This window comes from Orycteropus afer, unplaced genomic scaffold (genome assembly GCF_000298275.1).
Source record: "Orycteropus afer afer isolate SDZICR_OR568_19922 unplaced genomic scaffold, OryAfe1.0 scaffold00050, whole genome shotgun sequence".
Lineage (NCBI taxonomy): Eukaryota > Metazoa > Chordata > Mammalia > Tubulidentata > Orycteropodidae > Orycteropus > Orycteropus afer.
Genome location: NW_006921637.1, coordinates 7006774 through 7026922, shown reverse-complemented (window position 1 = coordinate 7026922; position 20149 = coordinate 7006774). Strand labels below are relative to the sequence as shown.

The 20149-nt window shown below is 44.9% G+C and overlaps 1 protein-coding gene across 1 annotated transcript in view; it reads right to left on the bottom strand.

Moving 5' to 3' along the window:
* Window positions 1–5693: 5693 nt before the first annotated feature.
* The window catches only part of PCNX2 (pecanex 2), a 688168-nt gene continuing 673712 nt past the window's right edge, over window positions 5694–20149 (bottom strand). The window contains exons 30-34 of the mRNA XM_007938510.1: window positions 18676–18950; window positions 17884–18021; window positions 10386–10432; window positions 7941–8389; window positions 5694–5867 (exon numbers count right to left, since the gene is read on the bottom strand). Of these exons, the coding sequence (XP_007936701.1) occupies window positions 5694–5867; window positions 7941–8389; window positions 10386–10432; window positions 17884–18021; window positions 18676–18950 (1083 nt within the window). The remainder of the gene's footprint in view (window positions 5868–7940; window positions 8390–10385; window positions 10433–17883; window positions 18022–18675; window positions 18951–20149) is intronic.

The window sequence follows — 20149 nt, the reverse complement described above, 5'->3', positions numbered from 1 at the left end:
TGCACAGCCTGTAGAAGGAGCAGTCAGTGAAGACAAAACAAGGAAGAGGTCATACTGGGAGATCAGGAGAAGATGCCATGGCAGACTCCCATGTGTTTTCACTCGCTCCCTGAGCACATGCATGCATGGCTGGAGGAGGGCTGGCTGGGCATCTGCATGTGTGTTGGTGCCACCTCTTGAGTTGAGGGTGGCAGGGGCAGATAGAGAGCAGGAGTTCTTTTTTATGTCTACTTTTGAAATTTGCACTATTCAAACAAATGAAGGTATCTAATAGATGAATGAGTCCAGATCTGAAGGAATAATTCATTTTGAAAAGCAAAATATTGAAACATGAGTTGCTTGTGTGATTAAGAGTACCATTATGGTTGGATGGAGCAGCAGAATTGGAGAATGTTTTACTAAATGTTCTTTCCTCTGCCCCATTTCCCTTCCTTAACAGATGATACCACTACCTGCCACTGAACATGTTGTTGTTGTTAAGTGCCATCAAGTTGGACCCGACTCATAGCGACCTCTCCTCAGGTTTCCAAGGCGGTATCACTACTAAAGTAGATTGCCCAACCGTTCTTCCAAGGAGTGCCTGGTGGGTTTGAACTGTCAGCCCTCTGGTTAGCAGTCAAGTACCTTAAGCACTACGCTACCAGAGCTCCTTGAATGCTTACATAGTATTTTAAAAATTGGTTTTTTCTTTCCCTTTACTTCTGAGTAAGAAGAGTAAGGTAAGCACATGTCAGAGCTAAACAGGCTTTTAAACTGATAGAATGTAATCTCTCCAACTACATGGTTGTGAAATGGTATAGGTAGCAGTAGTAATAGTAGGATCTGAACCTGTTGAACTTCAGGAGCAGAGAGCACAATCAGAACCATCAGCCCAAGACTGATTCCCATGAAGTGGAGATCAGATATAACCTCCACTGTCCAAACTTTTGCCCAATTCTGATACCATTCACCACCATCCCTAGGACACTCTCTAGTTCTCTGTTGGGTTCAATAATCCATTTCAATTGTCACAAAGAACTCACAGACCATACTTACAGTTAAGTGGTTTATTAAGGAAGTTATAGGGTACAACTTTGGATCGCCATCAGGAAACATGTAGGCAAAGTTTCCCTTCAGTGTAAGATAGCTCTCTCAGATCCTCTTGGCTATGTAGGCCTCCTTGCGGCCCTCTCAGGACAGGGGCTGTTGGCCCTGCTGTATGTTACCACTGACTGCCACTGGGCTCCTTCTAGGCCTCTCACTGTCTTCAGTGTTATAGCCCTTGACATCTGTTACAGCTCTTTCAGGAGGTTCTTTGACTCCTCTCTCTGTTGTTTCTTTCATCTTTCATCTTTCTTCTATCTGTTTCTTCTGCTGCTTTTGTTCCTCCTACTTCCTGTCTCAAAACCCCTGTGGAGATGGCTGCACACAAACTCCTCATCAATTTCAAGGCATGGCCCTCCCACTGGGGCGTGAACTGACCAATCCCCTCTCTATAGGCCAAAGACACTTCATTTGCATAGTAGGCTGCAGATATTTCATTTGCATAGACGAGTGATCAATCCCTGCAAGGTGCATACTAATTACAAGCAGCTCAGGACCAGACAAAAAGTATCAAACCACAAGTTGTGTACAGCTTACCTAGGAAATGTCAATTGATCTGGACAAAAGTAACAAAACCTCTATGGTAGAAAACTAGATAACTCCTCAGTATTTAGGGGAAACAAAAATCTCTCGAGCTGTTTTTCCAAAGAAAAATCACATAAAGGAAATCATTTCACCACAATGATTGACAAGAGATTCCCAGTGATGTTCACCATTGTTTCCTAGCCCTCAATCAATCAAAGGGGGCAGCAAAGTTAGCCCCCAAAAATAGGATCGGCCTTGCCCCTTCTTTCTATTCAGTCTTAGTATGCATAGAAGTTTGTGTCTGGGAGAATTGTACATGTGTTTGTTGAAGGCAGATGCTGGTATCCCTTTAGCAAAATCATATGGGACAAAACAGTAGAAAGCGGTGGAAGTAGACCAAGAGGAGAGTGATAAATAAACAGGCATTGCTAATGCACATTTTATGGGCAAAGAAGTTTGAACATCTAATGATTTTTTGAAAACTACTTGCCAGAAACATGGTTTCAACATACAGTGCAGAATTTAGAACCAGTAATGCCAAATTAGGTGCACGATTTATAGAAAAATAAGTGCTACAGTTTTTATATTATCTTTAGAGGAAAAACAGTCTTGTTCAGTGCCCAAGCACAAAATTAACCGTGTGCTGACAGAACATTGAATAAGTTTGGCTAGAAATGTCAACACAGGCATATCTCCTTTAAATGGGGCTAATAATACAATACTTTGTGAAGAATACTCTCTGATAAAGAGTTGACTGGCTGAGGACTAGGTGAACAAGCTCACAAATTGCGAATAATCACATACAACAAGCTGTGTCTGCATCGGTGATGCTGGCCAAGCAGTCATGGACAATGGTGGAGTGACTCATGACCTCTTGCAGGTGCATACACCTATAGATGTAAGTGTGTATGGAAATGCACATTTTCAGTAAGCAGGTGAAAGTTGGCCTGACTCTTCCCTAGATGATGCAAAGAAAGCAGAGAGTTGCAGTCATAATGGAGGAATTTTCTTATGTTGTTGATAAACTGTATACATTTTCTCCTCCTTCCATGCCCTAAAAGACTTCATCGTGAACTCTGATGAAGAATAAACAGATTGAGCAGTTAAAAAAGCAGCTCAGACATCTCTCTCTAGTGGAAACAGATCTAAGAGCACCTGCGGCACTTTTGACTTCTCCTTTGTCATTGGCATCCTCTACAGACTGACCTCCAGCTTCTTCAGCAGAGTTTTGCTTTCTGTGGAACATGGCAGCTTCTGTATCCTTGCTTCTGGATTCCCAAGGGAGTGATTTGATGTGCTGCAGACTTGCTGTCAGACACTGGTCTTTATCCTCTGACGGAATTTAAGCAATCACCTTTTACAAGGGGGCCATAGTCACAGCACAGGGACTGACACTTAGTTCTCAGGGATTTTGTTTACAGTTGCCCAGGAGGATTTCAGAGGCACCAGCTGATTTTGCTTTGGGCAATTTAGAGAACTGAACCTTTTCATTATGCAAACACCTGCCTATGGATCAGAAATAACCAAGTTTGCATCTCCAGGGATTGCTCATCTGAGAATGAAGGCACTCTGGGTCTGGTAATAGAGCCCTCCTATTACTATTAACAGCTAATTTATTTCACAAATATATATATATATATATATGGCCATCTGATACTAAGGGAAAAGAGATCCTCTACAATACCTTTTCTCTTTTTCTTCTCTCCAAATTTACAAATCCTAGATACTTTGAAGAAATATGTGACAGTTTTATGAATTGAGTGTTTCTATTATCCTTCCAAAAGAGAGAGTTCAAGAGAGTTCAAGAGATCCACGACTGTACTCCTCATGGACTGTTGTTTCATGACTTTTTTCCTCCTTAATTTCAGCAAGAATTTAAGTTTCTGCTCCCCAGTTGGAATCTTAAAGTGGGAAATACATGCATCTTTGCCCATAAAATATGCATTAGCAATGCCTCTCCTCTTGGTCTACTTCCACCGCTTTCTACCTATTTGTCCCAAATGATTATGCTAAAGGGATACCAGCATCTGCCTTCAACAACCACATGTACAATTCTCCCAGACACAAACTTCTAAGTTTACTAAGATTGAATAGAAAGAAGGGGCAATTCTCTGGGCTACCATTGCTAGCTACCCCCTTTGATTGATTGAGGGATAGGAAACAATGAATGAGTGAATCTTACTGGGAATCTCTTAAATTTGCCCATATTTTATACAATAAAGGATACCTATTACCATTGAGTCGATTCCAAATCATAGTGACCCTGCAGGACAGAGTAGAACTGCCCGATAGAGTTTCTGAGGCTGTAAATCTTTATAGAAGCAGACTGATGTATCTTCCTCCTGCAGAGTGGCTGGTAGGTTTGAACAGCCAACCTTTCGGTTCGCAGTCAAGTGCTTCAACCACCGCACCACTAAGGCTTGTAGAAATGAAAACAGTTTCAGCACAATTCAAACAATTGGACACATTAGTAAGTATAAACATTTTAATTTCAAAAACAAGGATGTATGCAAGTGTCAGATGACACAATGAGGACTGCTGGGCTTGGACAACAAGCATGCATTCCTGTGAAGCCTGCAGGTGTGTAGGGCACATGAGGCTTCATCAGGAGATTGCAGGACTGCAATCAATGACTGCCAGGGTCCAAGAGGGCTTTCCATGCATTGACAGTTAGATTCTAAGCATGTGTTCTCTGTATTCTAGCTCTTCATAGAATACTTCAGACATGACTGCATGCACTAGCATGTGTTTGTAGTAAAGATGCCATTATTGTATGCTTACTTAACACCTGCATAATCATAAAGAAATGAGGTTTTCCTTGAAATAGATTTAGCCTTAGTACATTTTGCCAGCTGATGGTACAATACAGGCAGTCCCTGGGTTACAAATGCCTGGCTTGTGCACAATTCTTACTTGCCCTTTGATATTATGTAAATTTTCCCTCACTTTGAAATGATTGAACCTATCCTTACCCATAACCACAATCATCTTCACTTGCTGCATGTGCAGCTTTTAAAACATTGAAAAAGCTTTGAGCTAAGATACAACTATTGGTCTCCTCTCACCTGGAGCAAAGAAAAGTGAAGAAAATCAAAGTCATTTGGAAGCAATTAGTCCAAAGATATGATGGACCACAAAGACCTCAGCCTTCATGGCCCTGAGACCAGAAGTCCTAGATGGTGCTTAGCTACCAATGCCAACCACTGGGAAACGGATCAAAGTTGGAGATCCTAGATAGAGTGGGAGGAAAAATATGTAACAAAATTCAAAAACACAAAAATGACCAGAATTACTGGTTAGATAGAGACTGGTGGAACCCCGGAGACTATGGTCCTGAGTTATCCCTTGGGCCTAGTGGATTGTGGATTTTGTGGATTGGCTCTCAGACCAACAATAGAAAGACCTACATGCAGAACACCTACCCCAGGAAGATGCACCCATCTACCCTAGGGAGATGCACCCCTTAGATCAATCAGTCATGTGACATCAGAGAGGGAGCATTTACAAAGAGGGAAAAAATTTTTAAAAAAGCTTCCAGCTTTTTCCTTGCACTGAAGTAAAGCTAAATATGAACTGTATGCACCTGTTTCAATGTACCTACAACTTTGACTTAAAGACACACTTAGGAATGGATCTTGTTTGTAACCTGAGGACTACCTGTAAGTGCAGCTGCTCATTTCTTTTTTATGGTAACAGTAATATATAAAGTGCCAATTATCTAACATGCAGTTGTCTTATCTTCTTGAGAGCAAGAGTCAGTCATGTGCTCTACTTATTCTAGTTGTTTTTAAGATAGTAAATGGCTTTTGTTTGAAACTTCAAATTCTGAAAACTGTATTTGTGCCACCCAAGTGGTGCAGCTCTGGGCCAGGCATTTGGAGAAGGAGGCAGGTGGTGTCAATTCTTCTTTCATCATGTGAGAATTTTTCAGGAACCTGAGATTGAAACTAGTCTGTTTTCTAGAACAGCTTTGACATGGATTACAACATTTTCTCTTTTCAGTTTGGGGGTTTTGAGGAGAATCATAAAGGTGGACACATGGATGATCCACGGTTCCTGCACACAGACTTCCTGATGGATGTCCGTTACTGCTCATCCGAAGCACTTTGCTGGGATGCCGTGTCATCCAGCCCCATATCCTCCTGGCTTGCTCTTCTGCACATCACCCCAGAGTTCTCCACCATGGCCTCAGCTAGATGGCTTTCACAGTGCTGGCCCTGCTCTTCACCATCAGTGGGTTCACATGGCTCCGAGAAGTGCTTCCAAAAAGAAAACAGAAGCAATGGACATCTCAGCACAGACCCATTGCCAGTTTCTTCTAGTCAGGACCACCCAGTGGAGCTAAACCAGAGCATAAGTACCCATGTGCCCAGCAGCTTTGAGGTCAGGTTCTAAGGCCAGATCAGACTACAGAGACCAGGGTTTAGCCTTTGAGGAAAGGACAGAACCACAACCTATCACAGGGCCTCCAGAGCAGGGCCTTTTCCCAGACAGTCTGGTATGCTAGAAAGAGATGACCTTTGGCAAAAGGTCATTGTTGCCTGGATGGCCTTTGTTCTGTCAGCATCATTTCATGTACACCTAGCCCTACCATGCATGCTGGGTTCCTGAGATTTGGCCCAGAACAGCTGTATAGAGACATTTTTATTCTGGATACACATAGCCCCATGGACTTAATTATCCTTGTTGGAGTGAAGGAAGTGGATGAGTACCAGAGATACATACCCTTTTAAGACTGTGACTGAGCATATTTGGGGAAACGTTGCAATATTTTGTACATTTTCATTAAGGAAATGAGAAAAAGGGAGGGAAGCTTGTTTATCAGCTTAGTTATCTAGCTAACTAGTTACTATCAAGTCAACTCCAACTCATGGTGACCCAACATATGTTATAAAAAGCTGTGACCTTTAGTGTTTTCACTAAAGTTTGGGTTTAAAAGAAAGGTCAATTACCAGGCCTTTTTTCCAAGGTGGCTTTGGGTGAAATTGAACCTCCAATCTTCTGGTTAGCAGCTGAGTGTGTCAACCATTTGCCCCACCCAAGGAATCTGTTATCTCACTAAACTTAATTAAATGTCTTAAAGTAACCAGCTCCCTTCCTCTTGGCAGGTGTAGTCTATGAGCTCTAAGAAACCATGAACCTGCTAGATAAAGTGACCTAATTACTATAAGCCATTTTGTCTCAGCATTGGTGTCAAGTGGCTGTGGGCAGTAACTTTATTGTGTCTTACAGGGGAGGAGGGACCTCTGCCTAGAGAACACCTCCTATGGAAGGAGAGGACAGTGGCAGATCAGAAGGCTTAGTGTAGCCATCGCTTTCAAACTCCCAGTAACTGCACCCAGGACTGGAAGCAAGTGGGGTATTACTCTCATGTTTGATGAAGAGAACAAATCTTGGGCAGGAAAATATGGTAACATCCAAAAGGAACACAGAAAATCACCAAATCTGAGGGATATTTGCCCTAGTGCTACCATGTTATACAGAGCTCTGGTGGCACAGTGCCTAAGGCATTTGACTGCTAACCAGAAAGTTGGTGGCTTAAACCCACCAGCTGCTCTATGGAAGGAAGATGGGGCAATCTAATTCTGATAAAGATTTACTGCCTTGGAAACCCAATGAGGGTTGCTATGAGTTGGACTCATGGATGGCAGTGAGTTTGTTTACCGTGTTATACAAGAGAATCACTGAATGTCTGTCTCTGTCTCTATTTTCTCTCTCTGTGTGCGTGTATGTCTCTGTGTACATATATTTGAAGCACGAGGTACTCATGTGATGTCAGCTACCTTGGGATTCTGGATAAGTAACATTTTATTTGCATGAAGTTCTTAAAACTCTCTTTTTCTAGTGTTGAAACACCTGATGGTAGTAGACATCGCACCACCTTTAAAATTAAACCAGATGGAGAGAAATCAACCATAACCTAACTCCAGGGTGGAAATGTTTCTTCTCTTCTCCCTCAGACCAGAATGCTAGGAGAAGAGAATGAACTTAAACTTGCTTCCATTGTATGCATGAATGGAGAGCATCCTCTTCCCATCCCCAAGTTTAACATTAATGATGACAATTCTGCTCAACTCCTGCTTCAGGCAACCTCCAACAATGCCTGGTATTGTTATTTACAGGCCACTCTATAGCTTGCCTGCTTCAGAATGCTGCCCAACCATTTCATGTCTAACGACCTGGTCATTTCTCACTCTTAGAGTGAGAAATGGGGTCACTTTATTCCCAATAGGGAATGTGATGCAAGTCTGCAGGCAAATGGATGGGTCTCATCAGGCACCTATCATACTAGCCTGGTAAAGTTCCAGACTGCTAATGCAGTGCTTGCTTACCCGTGTGGCGTGGCCTGCAGCTCTGGCTGAAGGTCCTATCACGATGTTGACGCTGCTGGATGACTGGGTGTCACTGGTGTTGCCACCCTCTGCAGCAGACAGTCCAGAAATAACAAGGGCACTGGAGAAGCTCCTCTTGCCAAAGAGGAAGCTCAGAGTGGAGCTGGTAGATGAACCCAAGCTGGACCTGATCAGTGCCTCGGCCCTCTCACGGACGCTCAGGTGGCCTGTTGTAGTGGTGGGCGGTGGCTGAGAATGCAGGGATGCGGCTGAGTTGTGTAAAGAAAGCTGGCTGCTGGACTTCCTTGGGGCCAACTCATGGACTGATGTGGATGTCTGAAGGAAGGTCTGGTGGCTCTCCAGGATGTGGCCTGACAAACTTGTGATGGGTGGTCTTTGGCTCAATGCCACATGTGCCTGGACAGACTGGCTCCTGCCTTTCCTCCTGCCTTTAAAAGGAAGCAGAGCATATGATAGTTGCAGTGAATTGCAAGTAATGATATGGGCCAGCAACCTGCTCTGTGTGGATCTGAGGGACCAGATGAGACACTGCTCACACTGCTTCTGAGACCAAGAACTGCAGGTCTCATTTTCTTTACCAAGCTTACATGCTGGTTAGTGGCCGTCCAGGCAAGAATGCACATATCTGTGTTGTTAACCATGTTAGCCATGTGATCTGATCTCAGAACCTGACCTCCAGTGTACTGGGCATTACTGCCTAAGGGTACGTGAGAGGTGTTGATGTAGGCAGTAGTAGTTATGGTTAGTGACCTAATCACTGTGATATTTCCAGGATTCTCTGGGTTTTAGTAGTTAAAGCCCTGAGTCTTTGGAGAACCACTCAGTCAGAAACAAACCAAATTGACATATCAGGGTAGCTTGGCCTTGTTAAGCAAATCCAGTTTTGAAAGTAGTTCAGACCCTTGGTTTGTGTGCTTACCTGACTAGCATGATAAAGGCCAGTGTGCAGGTTTTTACCATTTGTAATTGCCTTGAAAAGGAAATCATAGGGTTGAATCATATGTTGTGGCTATTTTTTTCTAGAATAGTTTTCCTTTAAGATCAGGGTCTCAGGTCAAACCCTCACAGTTGTGCCTTGTCCAAGTTCAGTCTTGTCCCTTGGTATCCCCTCTGCCAGAAGCCTTGCCCTCAGATGCCCCTCATGGCCCACCTCATGCTGAGAATTATCTGAATAAGGCATTATTGACTAAAGGAATTGGTTCTGTTCACTTTTCTGGATAAAGAAAAACCTAAATAAGGTCTTCTTGTGCACAGTCTCCCTACACAGTGCATGCTGTTTAGCTTTGTAAGCAAGCAGTTATGAGGAGAATGTGTGCTTGCTAACATGCATAGTCTTTATCATAAGCCTCAATAATCAACTAGAATCTAATATTAAAATATCTTGGTGATTGCAGCTAGTGAAATCATGGTTCTATCAACGGCTTCATTGGCTTGTCTTTGGAAGCTGCTACAATGAGGCACTGAATAATAGAAACAGGGAGGGCTAAACACTGTCCAATACATGTTCTACCTCACCTCAAGTGCCTGAATGATTAATTGTGCATTCAAGTGATTCTGAAATACCTATGTATGTCTATTTATAAGACAACTGGAAAAATGACCTATCATTTGAGAAGTAACTCCTTAGGGAACTGGAAACTCCAGGGGTCATTCATTCTCCACCATCCTGTCCCTCTTCCCATAGTGACTGTAAGCACCCTCTGCCTCAAGGTGAGCTTAGTGCCAACTTGGGCACTGTGCTGGCCCATAAGACTTGCACCAGCATCCTGAGAAGTGTATGTCAGCCCTGCCTGTGGGGCTTTCATCAGGACCTCAAGGCAGGGTGGGCAGTGGTCTGCAAAGGCCCCTCATGATGAGTTTAATATGTTACTTACAGAAGAGAAAAAAAAAAAAAGGTAGAAAAGGGACCTTGACAAATCAAAATTAAGAACAGAAACAGTGCTTTGTTAGTTCACAGTTCAGCAAGGTCAAACATCTGTTTATGATTTATACTGTAAAGCGGACCAGTGTCCAAAACTACTCTTAAGTCATTCTCAAGCCAGTGATTTTGATGCTGGGTTGAAGACCACCCATATGTGGGGAGGAACTTCTGAGCTAATACCGAGAACAAAGTGACAAAGGCTTCTCTCTGTGTCAAAGAGGAATGGTCCACACAAGATGAGAATACCTCTCGATTTCATGGCTTTGAATTTTCTTGTTGCATCTGTGTTATTTTGTTTTGTAATTTTACTGTTGCAAATGGAACAATACAAACACATAAGCAAACCATGCTAAATTTATGCTACTCAGGATCTTTATTCCACAATTTCACTTACTTTGTCAGTTACTGCATTATCAAATTTTGGGTGTTTCTAGGGAAAACTTCCCAGGATCCTGAGTTGAAATACCATGAAAACTCCTCCTCCTGATCCATAATCATGGCACCAGTCCTCTGCCTTTGACTGCTATTGGAAAGATTGTGGTGCATAGCCCTACCAACAGGAGAACATAGCCCTCCTCTCCAATTTGGAATTCAGAGTAGTTACGAATTCCTAACTGCTCTTCAGTAAGTAGGTCACCAGTCTCCTCTGCTGGGGGATGTTCTTATTTCCATTGTGAAGTATGAAATACGTTTTATACCCTGGCAAGCTGATTTCCAGCATGAAGATTGCAAGTTGTCAGAACCATAGTTGAAGCTGGCACAGAGAATGCCTGGAAGCTGGGATGGAGGGGATCCTGGGAGAGAAGGCTGCTTATAGGGACTCAGGCAGGACCCTGTCTCCTGAGAGTTTGGCAAGGGTACAGGATTAACTGTGAGGAACTGAGGCAGAGACCATAGAAGGGAGGGAGCAGACCAAGGCAGGGACTACAGAAGGGAGGGAGTAGTTGGGCCCCTAGTTAAGAGAATTGAGTCTTGGTCACTGTTATGGATTGAACTGTATCCCCCAAAATATGTGTTAGTATCCTAATCCCTATACCCATGGATGTGATCCTGTTTTGAAAAGTTTTCTTTATTATGTTAATTAGATGATAACCAAGTAGGGTGGTTCTAAATCTAATCACATTTAAGTTATCAAAAGATTAGACACAGAGAAACACACACAGGGAAGATAGAGCATCATCCACAAGCCAAGGAACCAAGAAATGCCTGTAACTACCTACAAGGAAGGAATCAACATAGCTGAGACCATGATTTGGAATTTTTGTCTCCATAACTGCAAGAAAATTAATTTATGTTCTTTAAGGCCATCCACTGTATATCTGTGTTACGATAGTCACTAAATCAACTGAGACAGTCACCATGAGTAAAACAAGATCCTTGTTATTAGAATTTGGTTCAAATTCTTCCTTCAAAACACTACTGTTCTAGACATTGCTACTTGGCTAAAGCTTTCCCTGTCACACCTTTCCCCAGAAGGTCAGGTCCTTTGCCCTATGATCCCATGACTACCTCTAGCATCGCATTTCACAATTACTGCCTTGTAATTATGTCCATGCATCACCCCTGATTTTCTGGAGCAAAGAATTACTGCATTGTTTCTCTGAGTTTGGCACTTAGCCCACTGTTTGGCAAATAAGGAAGAAGAGGACCAATACCTATAAAACTGACCTTATATTGAAACTTTGAGCTCTGTAAATCCCTGATTAGCAACAGCTAGTCCCAAGAAAGTTCAAGGTCTGTATAGGTGTTCTTAACCTTGGCCATTGTGGCCATTTGGGAATTCAAAATCTACCATGACCTACAGTGCTGAGACCCAGTAGTGAGCTTCTGCAGATTGGGCCTATGTGGCCTCTACTGGAGACCAGAGAGTGAGCTGTGAGGAAGCTATGAAGGTTGTTTCTCTATTGTTCCAGGGTCAAGTGCAAAGATCAAGAATTATAAACTGCCTGTCCATCACAGGAGCGTGGCCACTCATGGGCTATGCCAGTAAAGCAAGGGCCCTAGCTTCCTCTGGGAGCTATGTCTCTACTATTACAAACATAGTGTTTTGATTCAACTGGGAGGGAGGGCTAGAAGGACGCCAGAGAAGCTTGAGGTTGAAATGAAATCCACATATGTCCAAAGCACCAAAGGGTGATTCCTTCAGGAATATTGGCTTGCTGGGCATGGTTGGTGGTGGCTGCCCCAGAGTCTATCCAAAGTTTCCTCTCTTGTCAAAGTTCAGGGTTTTCACGATTGGCCTTAACATCTATGAAAGAACTACTTGACACATTAGACCCAAGTCCCCTGATCAGTGATGGCTAGGCCAGGAGCTCTCCCCATGTGGGGACTCCTTCCCTGGGCCTGTTCTCTTAGGGACTACAGTGCTACCTGCACACAGTGTGGAAGCAATGCATTGAGGTAAGTAACTATTCTGTGTCCCTGACTCCCATGCAGGGCTAGAAAATCTTACTAAGTATCCACAATATCTTCATTAGCAGAGAAAGTCAGTGTAAGGAGGGCCTCATGGGTCAAGTTTTTGGAGATTAGGAGTTTCTAGGTGCAGTGCTCTCTTACATCACAGAAATTTTGTGAACATTTGCAATATGTCAGGTGTTAGGGGTATGATGGCATCAGAGCCATCAAGATGTTGATGAGTGGAGAGTGAAGGAGGGTGTTTCTAACTGCTGATGGTAAGAGGCACATGTCCTATTTTCATGCTGTTCACAAGGAGAGAGCGAATGCAGTTAACCATGGTGGAAAATGTTTTAACTGAGTGGTAGGGAAAATGGTGACATTTAATTTTTCCTGAGGTTGGGTTCAGGGGAAGAGATATCTGTCCTGGGTGTGGGTAAGCAATATGTATTTCTCCTATACCTATTTCAGGCCATTCTTGGTTTCCCTCAGGAGACCTGTGATACCCAGGGTATTTCCAGATCTCCCTGCTGTCTTGAGATTTTTCTTGAGGATCCAAGCTACAAGTTCCAAGCAAACACCCAAACATATTCTATCTGTCCAATTCCCCTCACAATGGGTGCTATGCTTGTGCTGCAGCTTTGAATCTACTACAGTGAACTCTGAGAAAGGCCACCCAGGAGCTGCCTTCCCAGGAGGCCTGAAGCAGCTGCTGGACAGTGGGGTGAGTGTGGAGAGGTCTACGTGATGGCTGCACCTCCTGCAGCGTGGACAGGCTGGGAGCATGGAAGGGACTAGTGCCCTATGACTTACTCTTACTCTGCTCCCTCAGGGACTCTCAAACAATCTGGAGGGAAGCCTGCTGCCTTTGCAGCACTTGCCTCCACTGGCTCACCAGGGGATGACTGGCTATCCTAAAGGGGCTGGGGCAGGGGGGAGGTGGTAGAAAGCAGCCTGCAAAGGACAGTGCAGTGTTCCTCTCAGGAGGGAGACAGTCTTCTTTCCAGGACTCTTCCAGCTCTGTGGCAGAGCCCTTTCAGACTAAAGGCAGCACCATGAGAGCATCCAGCTTTAGGTCTCCTGTCTGAACCTGGTCCTACAGAATTGGAAGAACCTTTTGGCAGTAAAGTCAGGGCCCCAGTGGGATTCTAGCAGCAGGCCAGGACACAGGCAAAAAACCCAAAAACTCACTGCTGTCAAGTCGGTCCTGACTCACAGTGACTACTCCTTGGGTTTCCGAGGCAGTATCTCTACAGAAGTAGATTGCCCAGTCTTCCTTCCGAGGAGTGGCTGGTGAGTTTGAACCACCAGCCCTCTGGTTAGCTGTCAAAAGCCCTAAGGCACTACACCACCAGAGCTCCCGGACACAGGGTGGTGCATTTCAGGAGTATTGGCAGGATCTTGGACCCTTTGCTCTTGCTGTGATGAACAGAAGCAGCTGCAGTCCTCCTTTGGAATTCTATAACCCAAGGGTCTACTACCTCACTTTCCTGAAAAGCCTTACTCTCTTTGCCGTCGAGTTGGATCCAACTCATAGTGACCCCTCTTTGGGTTTCTGAGGCAGTATCTACTACAGAAGTAGGTTGCCCAACCTTCATTCCGAGGAGTGGCTGGTAGGTTTGAACCGCTAGCCTTCTGGTTAGCAGTCAGATGCCTTAGGCACATCCAGGAGGGACCACCACTTGTTCATTTAGCCAACATCTATAGCTCAGAAAGAAGATTGGGCAATCAGTCTACTTCGTAGTCATACTGCCTCAGAAACCCAAGGAGGGGTCACGATGAGTTGGTTCTGACACAATGGCAGTGAGGTGTTTTTTTTTTTGTTGTTGTTTTTTACCACAATTGCCATACTCAGGGCTGAGTAGCACTGGCTTGCACCATGGAGGTCCTCCCTCCAAACTCCTTCAGCCACTTCTCCCCACAAAGCAAGGGATCCTCAGAGATAGGGACATGCTGCCTGCTCCTGCACACTTCCTGGGACCCAGGGAGCCAGCACAGGGAGACTGTATGCAGGGTCTGGATGGAACATGGACACGGAGATTGGATAATCCACACCTGTGCTCATCTATAAGGAGGAAGCTCATCATAAGCAAACAGATGTGTCCAGGGGGTGTCTGTTGGTGGGAAGGTAAAGCCAGGGAAAAGGGCAGAGTGATAGGGGACCACCATGTGGACAGGTGGGTCAGGGGCCTCTGTGATAAGGTGACACTTCATCAGACTTGAAAGTATAAGCAGTAACGGGCTATACTGACACTGGGAAAAACAAGAGGCTACAAAGCAGCAGTGCAAAGGCCCTGAGAAAGATGAGCTTGACCAGGCTGCAGAACATCATGGGGGCAGCAGGCAGAGCAACATGAGCAGGGGGAGAGCTGTTGGAGGTGGTGCCTGACCAGCGGGGTTGCTGAGAGTCCTGAGGGCATGGTGAGGACTCTGGTTCATTCTGAAGTAGAAAGCCATAACATAAAAATGACATGGACTGACTTAGGTTAAAATAAAATCACTCTGGCTGCTGTGTAGAGTGTTATGATTTTGTGCTACACAAGAAGCCAGAGAAAGAGAGAGAGACAGAGAGAGAGAGACAGAGAGAGATTTTCCTTTAAGTAAGGAGGGAGAGAGGAAGTAGTCTTGCTGGCATAGGGGTTAAAGTGCTTGGTCAGTGGTTCAAACTTACCAGCCACTCCACGGGAGAAAGATGTTGCAGTCTGCTTCTGTAAATATATACAGCCTTGGAAACCCTATGGGGCATTTCTACTCTGTCCTATAGGGTGACTATGAATCTGAATCGATTAGACAACAGTGGTTTTTCTTTGGTTTAGATCCTGCCAATACTTGGTTTAGAAGTGGGGAGGGGAGGGGCATACCTGTTTCCATTCCCTCTCTCAGTTCCAACTGTCTGAGACTCTGCTAGGAAGTGCCCAAATCTCAGGCATGCCAGCTAACTGAGTGTGTGTGTGTGTGTGTGTGTGTGGCTTGTTGACACCATCCCTGTCCCCACTTGCTGGAGAGAACAACTGTCTTGGCCTATGGCCCTATGCACAGCACTTCAGGGCTCCTGCTTGGAAAAGAACTACTATTAGCTTTGCCTACTCATGATGCCAGAAGGAGAATCAGTTGTGCATGGAGCCCTTTGTCAGGGAACAGGAAAGCCATGAGTAGCCACGGATGGTGCCAGCAGCACAGACAAGTACTGGGAGTGGTAGGTGTTCAGTAAATGGTGGTTCCCATCAGTGCATTCTCCGGTCAGGACTGATGATGTCCCAGGGCCAGGAGAGCGGGTGTGCAAGGTGCTGAGGTACGGGTTCTGGGGCCATCTAGCCTGACCTCAACCCAGAATGTTACTTAACTTCTCTAAGCCCAGTTTCTTCATCTGCAAGATGAGATTGATGAACGTGCCTAGCTCATAGTCAAGGTGAGGATGAAGTGAATTTTTACACGCAAAGTACTCAGGACAGTTTGGTGCCCTGTAAGCCCTTGGAAAATTCTACTTATCATTAATTATTACCACACAGGAATACAGCAAATTAAACTGACTTGCTTCAAAGCTGCAGATGTTGTGGCTGGAGGCTTTGTCATAAAGTTCTCTGAGCAGAAGGATAGGTCTCAGAACTGGGAGCCAACTTGGGCTGCAGGTGGGGGACAACCGGTGGTGAGCACTAAGAGCATAGGGCACATGCTTATCTAACTTATAAAAAACAGAAAGCCAAGATGGCCAATTGTGACAGTTTTATTTTTTTGTGATTGACTTCTTTATATTTTCAAATTATAGTTTGGGTGAAAGTTTATAGAGCAAATTAGTTTTCATTCAACAATTTATACACATTTTTTTGTGATGTTGGTTGCAATTCCTTCAATGTAACAGTATGACAGCTAGCTTGAGCTCTAGCAAATTCTATTCTGACAACAGCCTTTTAGCCCTGTGTCTTGGGCTGTAAACAGGAATTGCTGGGTGAGGCATCCAGATTCAAGGAGAAGAAGGACATAGGCTTGTACCAGGCTGATACCAAGGCCAATTGCTGGCATGGATTCACTCATTGAAAGAAGAGAGATTTTCATTAAGTCAGAGGCTCGCCTAGCCACCCTTGCAGCCAGACTGCCCCTGAAGCCTGCCTGGCTTCTGTGTCAGCACTCCTTCGGAGGCTTGTACCTACAATCTCTGCCAGCTGACAAGTCACCTAGACAGTATTGGCAATACTCAACATGTAAGCATTTCACCATTTGGAAACTACCCTGCATTTTCCCATCTGGAAAATCACTTACATGATTTTGAAATTTATATTTTCAAGTGATAACATATTTAACTAAACAATGAGAAAAGCCCTGCCTGACAGCCAGTCACAGGGCTGGAGGTATTGGTCAGGTGCTCTGCTCTGAGATCTGGGCAGAGAGCATTAGGCTGGGCTAGAGGCAGGGGAACCTTTTGTTCCTTTCTGAATAGGTAATATCCATCTACTTACCTACCTACCTACTTTGTTTAAATCCTCTGCCTTGCTTTAACTGCTCCTAGGAGGTGGGTACTACTGTTTCTGTTAATTCATTTGGTGCAGAGCTGGTGGGGGGAGAATGCACACAAAGGTGCTTAATAAATACTTCTGGATGGTGAAGAAGAACTGATGCCAAAAATGGTAGCATTAAGTACTAAAGATCAAAACCATGGGCCCACCTGCCAGCAGGAACAAGCAAAGCATCTGTCTCCTATGTTCACAAAAGGCTTATCCTTGCCAATCCTCAGTCTCCTTTCCTAACCCACCTCACCTCCTCCAGAGCAGCACCAGCAATGAAGCTGCCAATCCACATCCGTCTGGTAGAGCCTAACTAGTTGAGTGTTAGCTTAAACATGATTTTAAACATTAAAAGCAGCCCAACCTTGGCCCAGCCACCTCCTACATTCCCATCTGCTGGCACCCTTATCACTTCATTCCTGTCCTCTGAAATTGTGGAGGAAGGTAAGAACTAGGAAAATCAGGAGAGGGGGCCAGAGATGTTGGTGCACACTACACACTTGGAGAAGGGGTAGGAAGGAGCAAGCAACTCTCAGAAAGAACAAACTACGGTGCTGATCAGCAGCTGTAACAGAGCCAGATAATAATCAAATAGTTCTGGAGTGAGGGAGAGATGGATGGAATGGAGTGATCCATGTAGAAATGGACAGACAGATGTTTGGGTGGCTGGCCAAGCTAACAGAAAACCAACCAGTGGCTGTGGAGTCAGTTCCAACTCATGGTGCCCCGATGTGTGTCAGAGTGGAACTGTGCTCCATAGGGTTTTCAATGGCTGATTTTTCAGAAGCAGATCACCAGACCTTTCTTCTGGATGGACTGAAATGGCCAGAGCTTTGGCTAGCAACTGAGTATGTTAGTGTTAACAGCTTGCACCATCCAGGGACTCCCAAGCTAAGAAACAGATAGATAAATTATCAGAGCTGAATCTGATGGAGATTTTTCTAGAGTAAAACATGTAAGAGTCAATGCATCTCAGGCATCCTCTAGGCCAACGTGCTCACAGAGTGGCAACCTGATCCATGACATGGACCATAGGACCACACAAGCCTTTATGAGCACCGAGCCTTCCCTGCACCTACCTGTCCTTGGTGGTGAGCTTTCACGGTGCCCATCCTTTCTAGGTGGCTCTGCACTGCTCTCCTGGCTCTCCCCACTCGTGGTGTGGCCTGCAGATAGCACCCCTCCCCCATCCACGTCTTCAATGTTGCCACTGCTCTGCTGGCCTGTGTGGCAGTCCTTCCGCATTCTGCAAGGGGAAGAAACACTTCAAGAATTCCTGCTAAATATTTCTAATGCTGTCCATATGCCAACTAAATCAGTATGTGACCCTGCTTTACAGGTGAGTGGCATACAAGAACTGTGTGTGGCGGGGGCAGAGGCTTTTGTTCACCAAACCTTATAAATGGATAAACTTCATGGGGATGAATATGTTTCACCACCAACCTTCCACCAGATCCCTTGATTCTGAGGCCTGAGAAGGAACTCAACCATATTCAGGCAAAATGGCTTAGAATTCATTCCAGACCCTTATCCCTAAAACCAGGTGAGCAGGCAGATGCAGTGGCGTGAAAACTCTGTGCTGAGGGAGTTCAGGCCTTGTTCTCTGTAACAGATGTCCTACATTCCTTTTCAAAGACCCCTCACCCTGTGGCTCTGGAAGGATTCATGCCAGATTTGCAGCTGCGTATGTGGGGAAATTGGTGTTCATCTGTATGAGATTTCTCATTGACTCATAATCTGAGACTGCATGTTGAAATGAATGGTCTACTAGATGCCACTTGGGGACAGAAATTTAGTCATATGAGAAAATAATGATCAGCAGTGAAATTCTAATCAGAAGTACAAGAGCTCTACCCAGGCTGTCTCCACACCCAGCCACAGCACCTAGATAAAAGCCTACCTCAACCACTTGGTTCGGAACCACGTCTGAATGTTGTCCAAGCTGATAGGCCCGCCCCAGACGTCCTTCAACTGCCTGTGCGTCCCGAGATAAGATGTGGTGAGGGGGGAAACATACATGGGGTAGCCCAGGGGCTGGTCACAGGAGGAGTTGATCAAGTTCCGGAGGACCTGCTTGTTGTTTTGGATGCTGCCTCGCTCTGGGTTGCGGTTGCGAAGGAATATGAGCTCCTGCTGCTGGCCAGCCCAGAGTCCTCGGACACATTCTTTATTGACCTGTGGTACAGGTAAGAAATAGGGACCACAAATGGATGACCCATTGTAGTATAGTAAATTACTTAGTATGGCTTTTCTACCCATAAGTCATTGTAAACTCAGGGTGGAATGAGTAACTGAGGAGCTCCTGATTGTAAATGTTATCCACCTGGGTTATTTCTGTTGGGCATGGCACAACGCAATGTTCTGGGAGACTCACTCTCAGGTGCATAGAATTCTATTGTTATGATTGGTTGGTTTGGCCACTCTGCCAAGCTCAAAAGGAGTTCCCCTAGAGGCAGAACTCTCTCTGACTGCTGGCTGAGTAAGGACATGCTCCTGCAAGACACATACTGCTTGGAAAGAGATGCAAGAGACACGCATTGCTGAGAGAGACACCGAGGGACATGCACTGCTGGGAGAGAGACTGTGAGAGACTGTTGAGAGATGGCAGGCTGGGAAAGAGACTGAGCATTTTTTTTCCTGAACTCAAATTGTAGCCTGGTGGTTCCCTAATAAACTCCATAATCTGTGAGTTCTGTGTGGCCACTGCAGTGAATTATCGAACCCAGGAGAGAGGTGGTGGGTGCTTTGGGAGGATTGGTTGGTGAAAGGGCTGGAGGGAGACAGCATGTCTGGCCTTGCAGTAATAGGCCTTGGGCTAATGATGGTGATTCTGTCTTCCTCCTGTGGGGTTAGAGGAGGTCAGGAAATGTGGCCTCTCTGCCTTTTTGGCACCCGTGGTTTCCAATTTGTCTGCTGTCCCCTGGAAGTGAATGGGCAGGGCCCAGGACCTCTGCAACCATAGCACTTTGACCTAAAACATAAGATGCCACTTTTCAATGGAGAGCTTGAGAGCTATTAGAAAGAAAGTTTTTGTGTTAATAATGCAAATGATTTGAAGTTACAGGAAAAGAACTATTGGCAACAAGGCCCTCAGTTCAGGAGTGGGTTATTAGAACAAGGTGTGGACCTTCTCTAAGAGTCTTTCAAAATAAGCCAGATCCTGAACCTTGTCTAATGTTATTCTACCAGTAGTTTTCAAAGTCTGTGTCTTCATGCTGATTCCCTGAGTGAGAAATTGTCCTGGCAGGGAAATCCCACACCAAGCCTGGCTTTGTCCTAGCTCTGCTTGCTAGCCAATGTTCCCCTGGGGGATGGGGACTCCTATGCTGGTGCCAGCTACTATCTTATTTCTTCTCAAACATAAACAAGAGGTA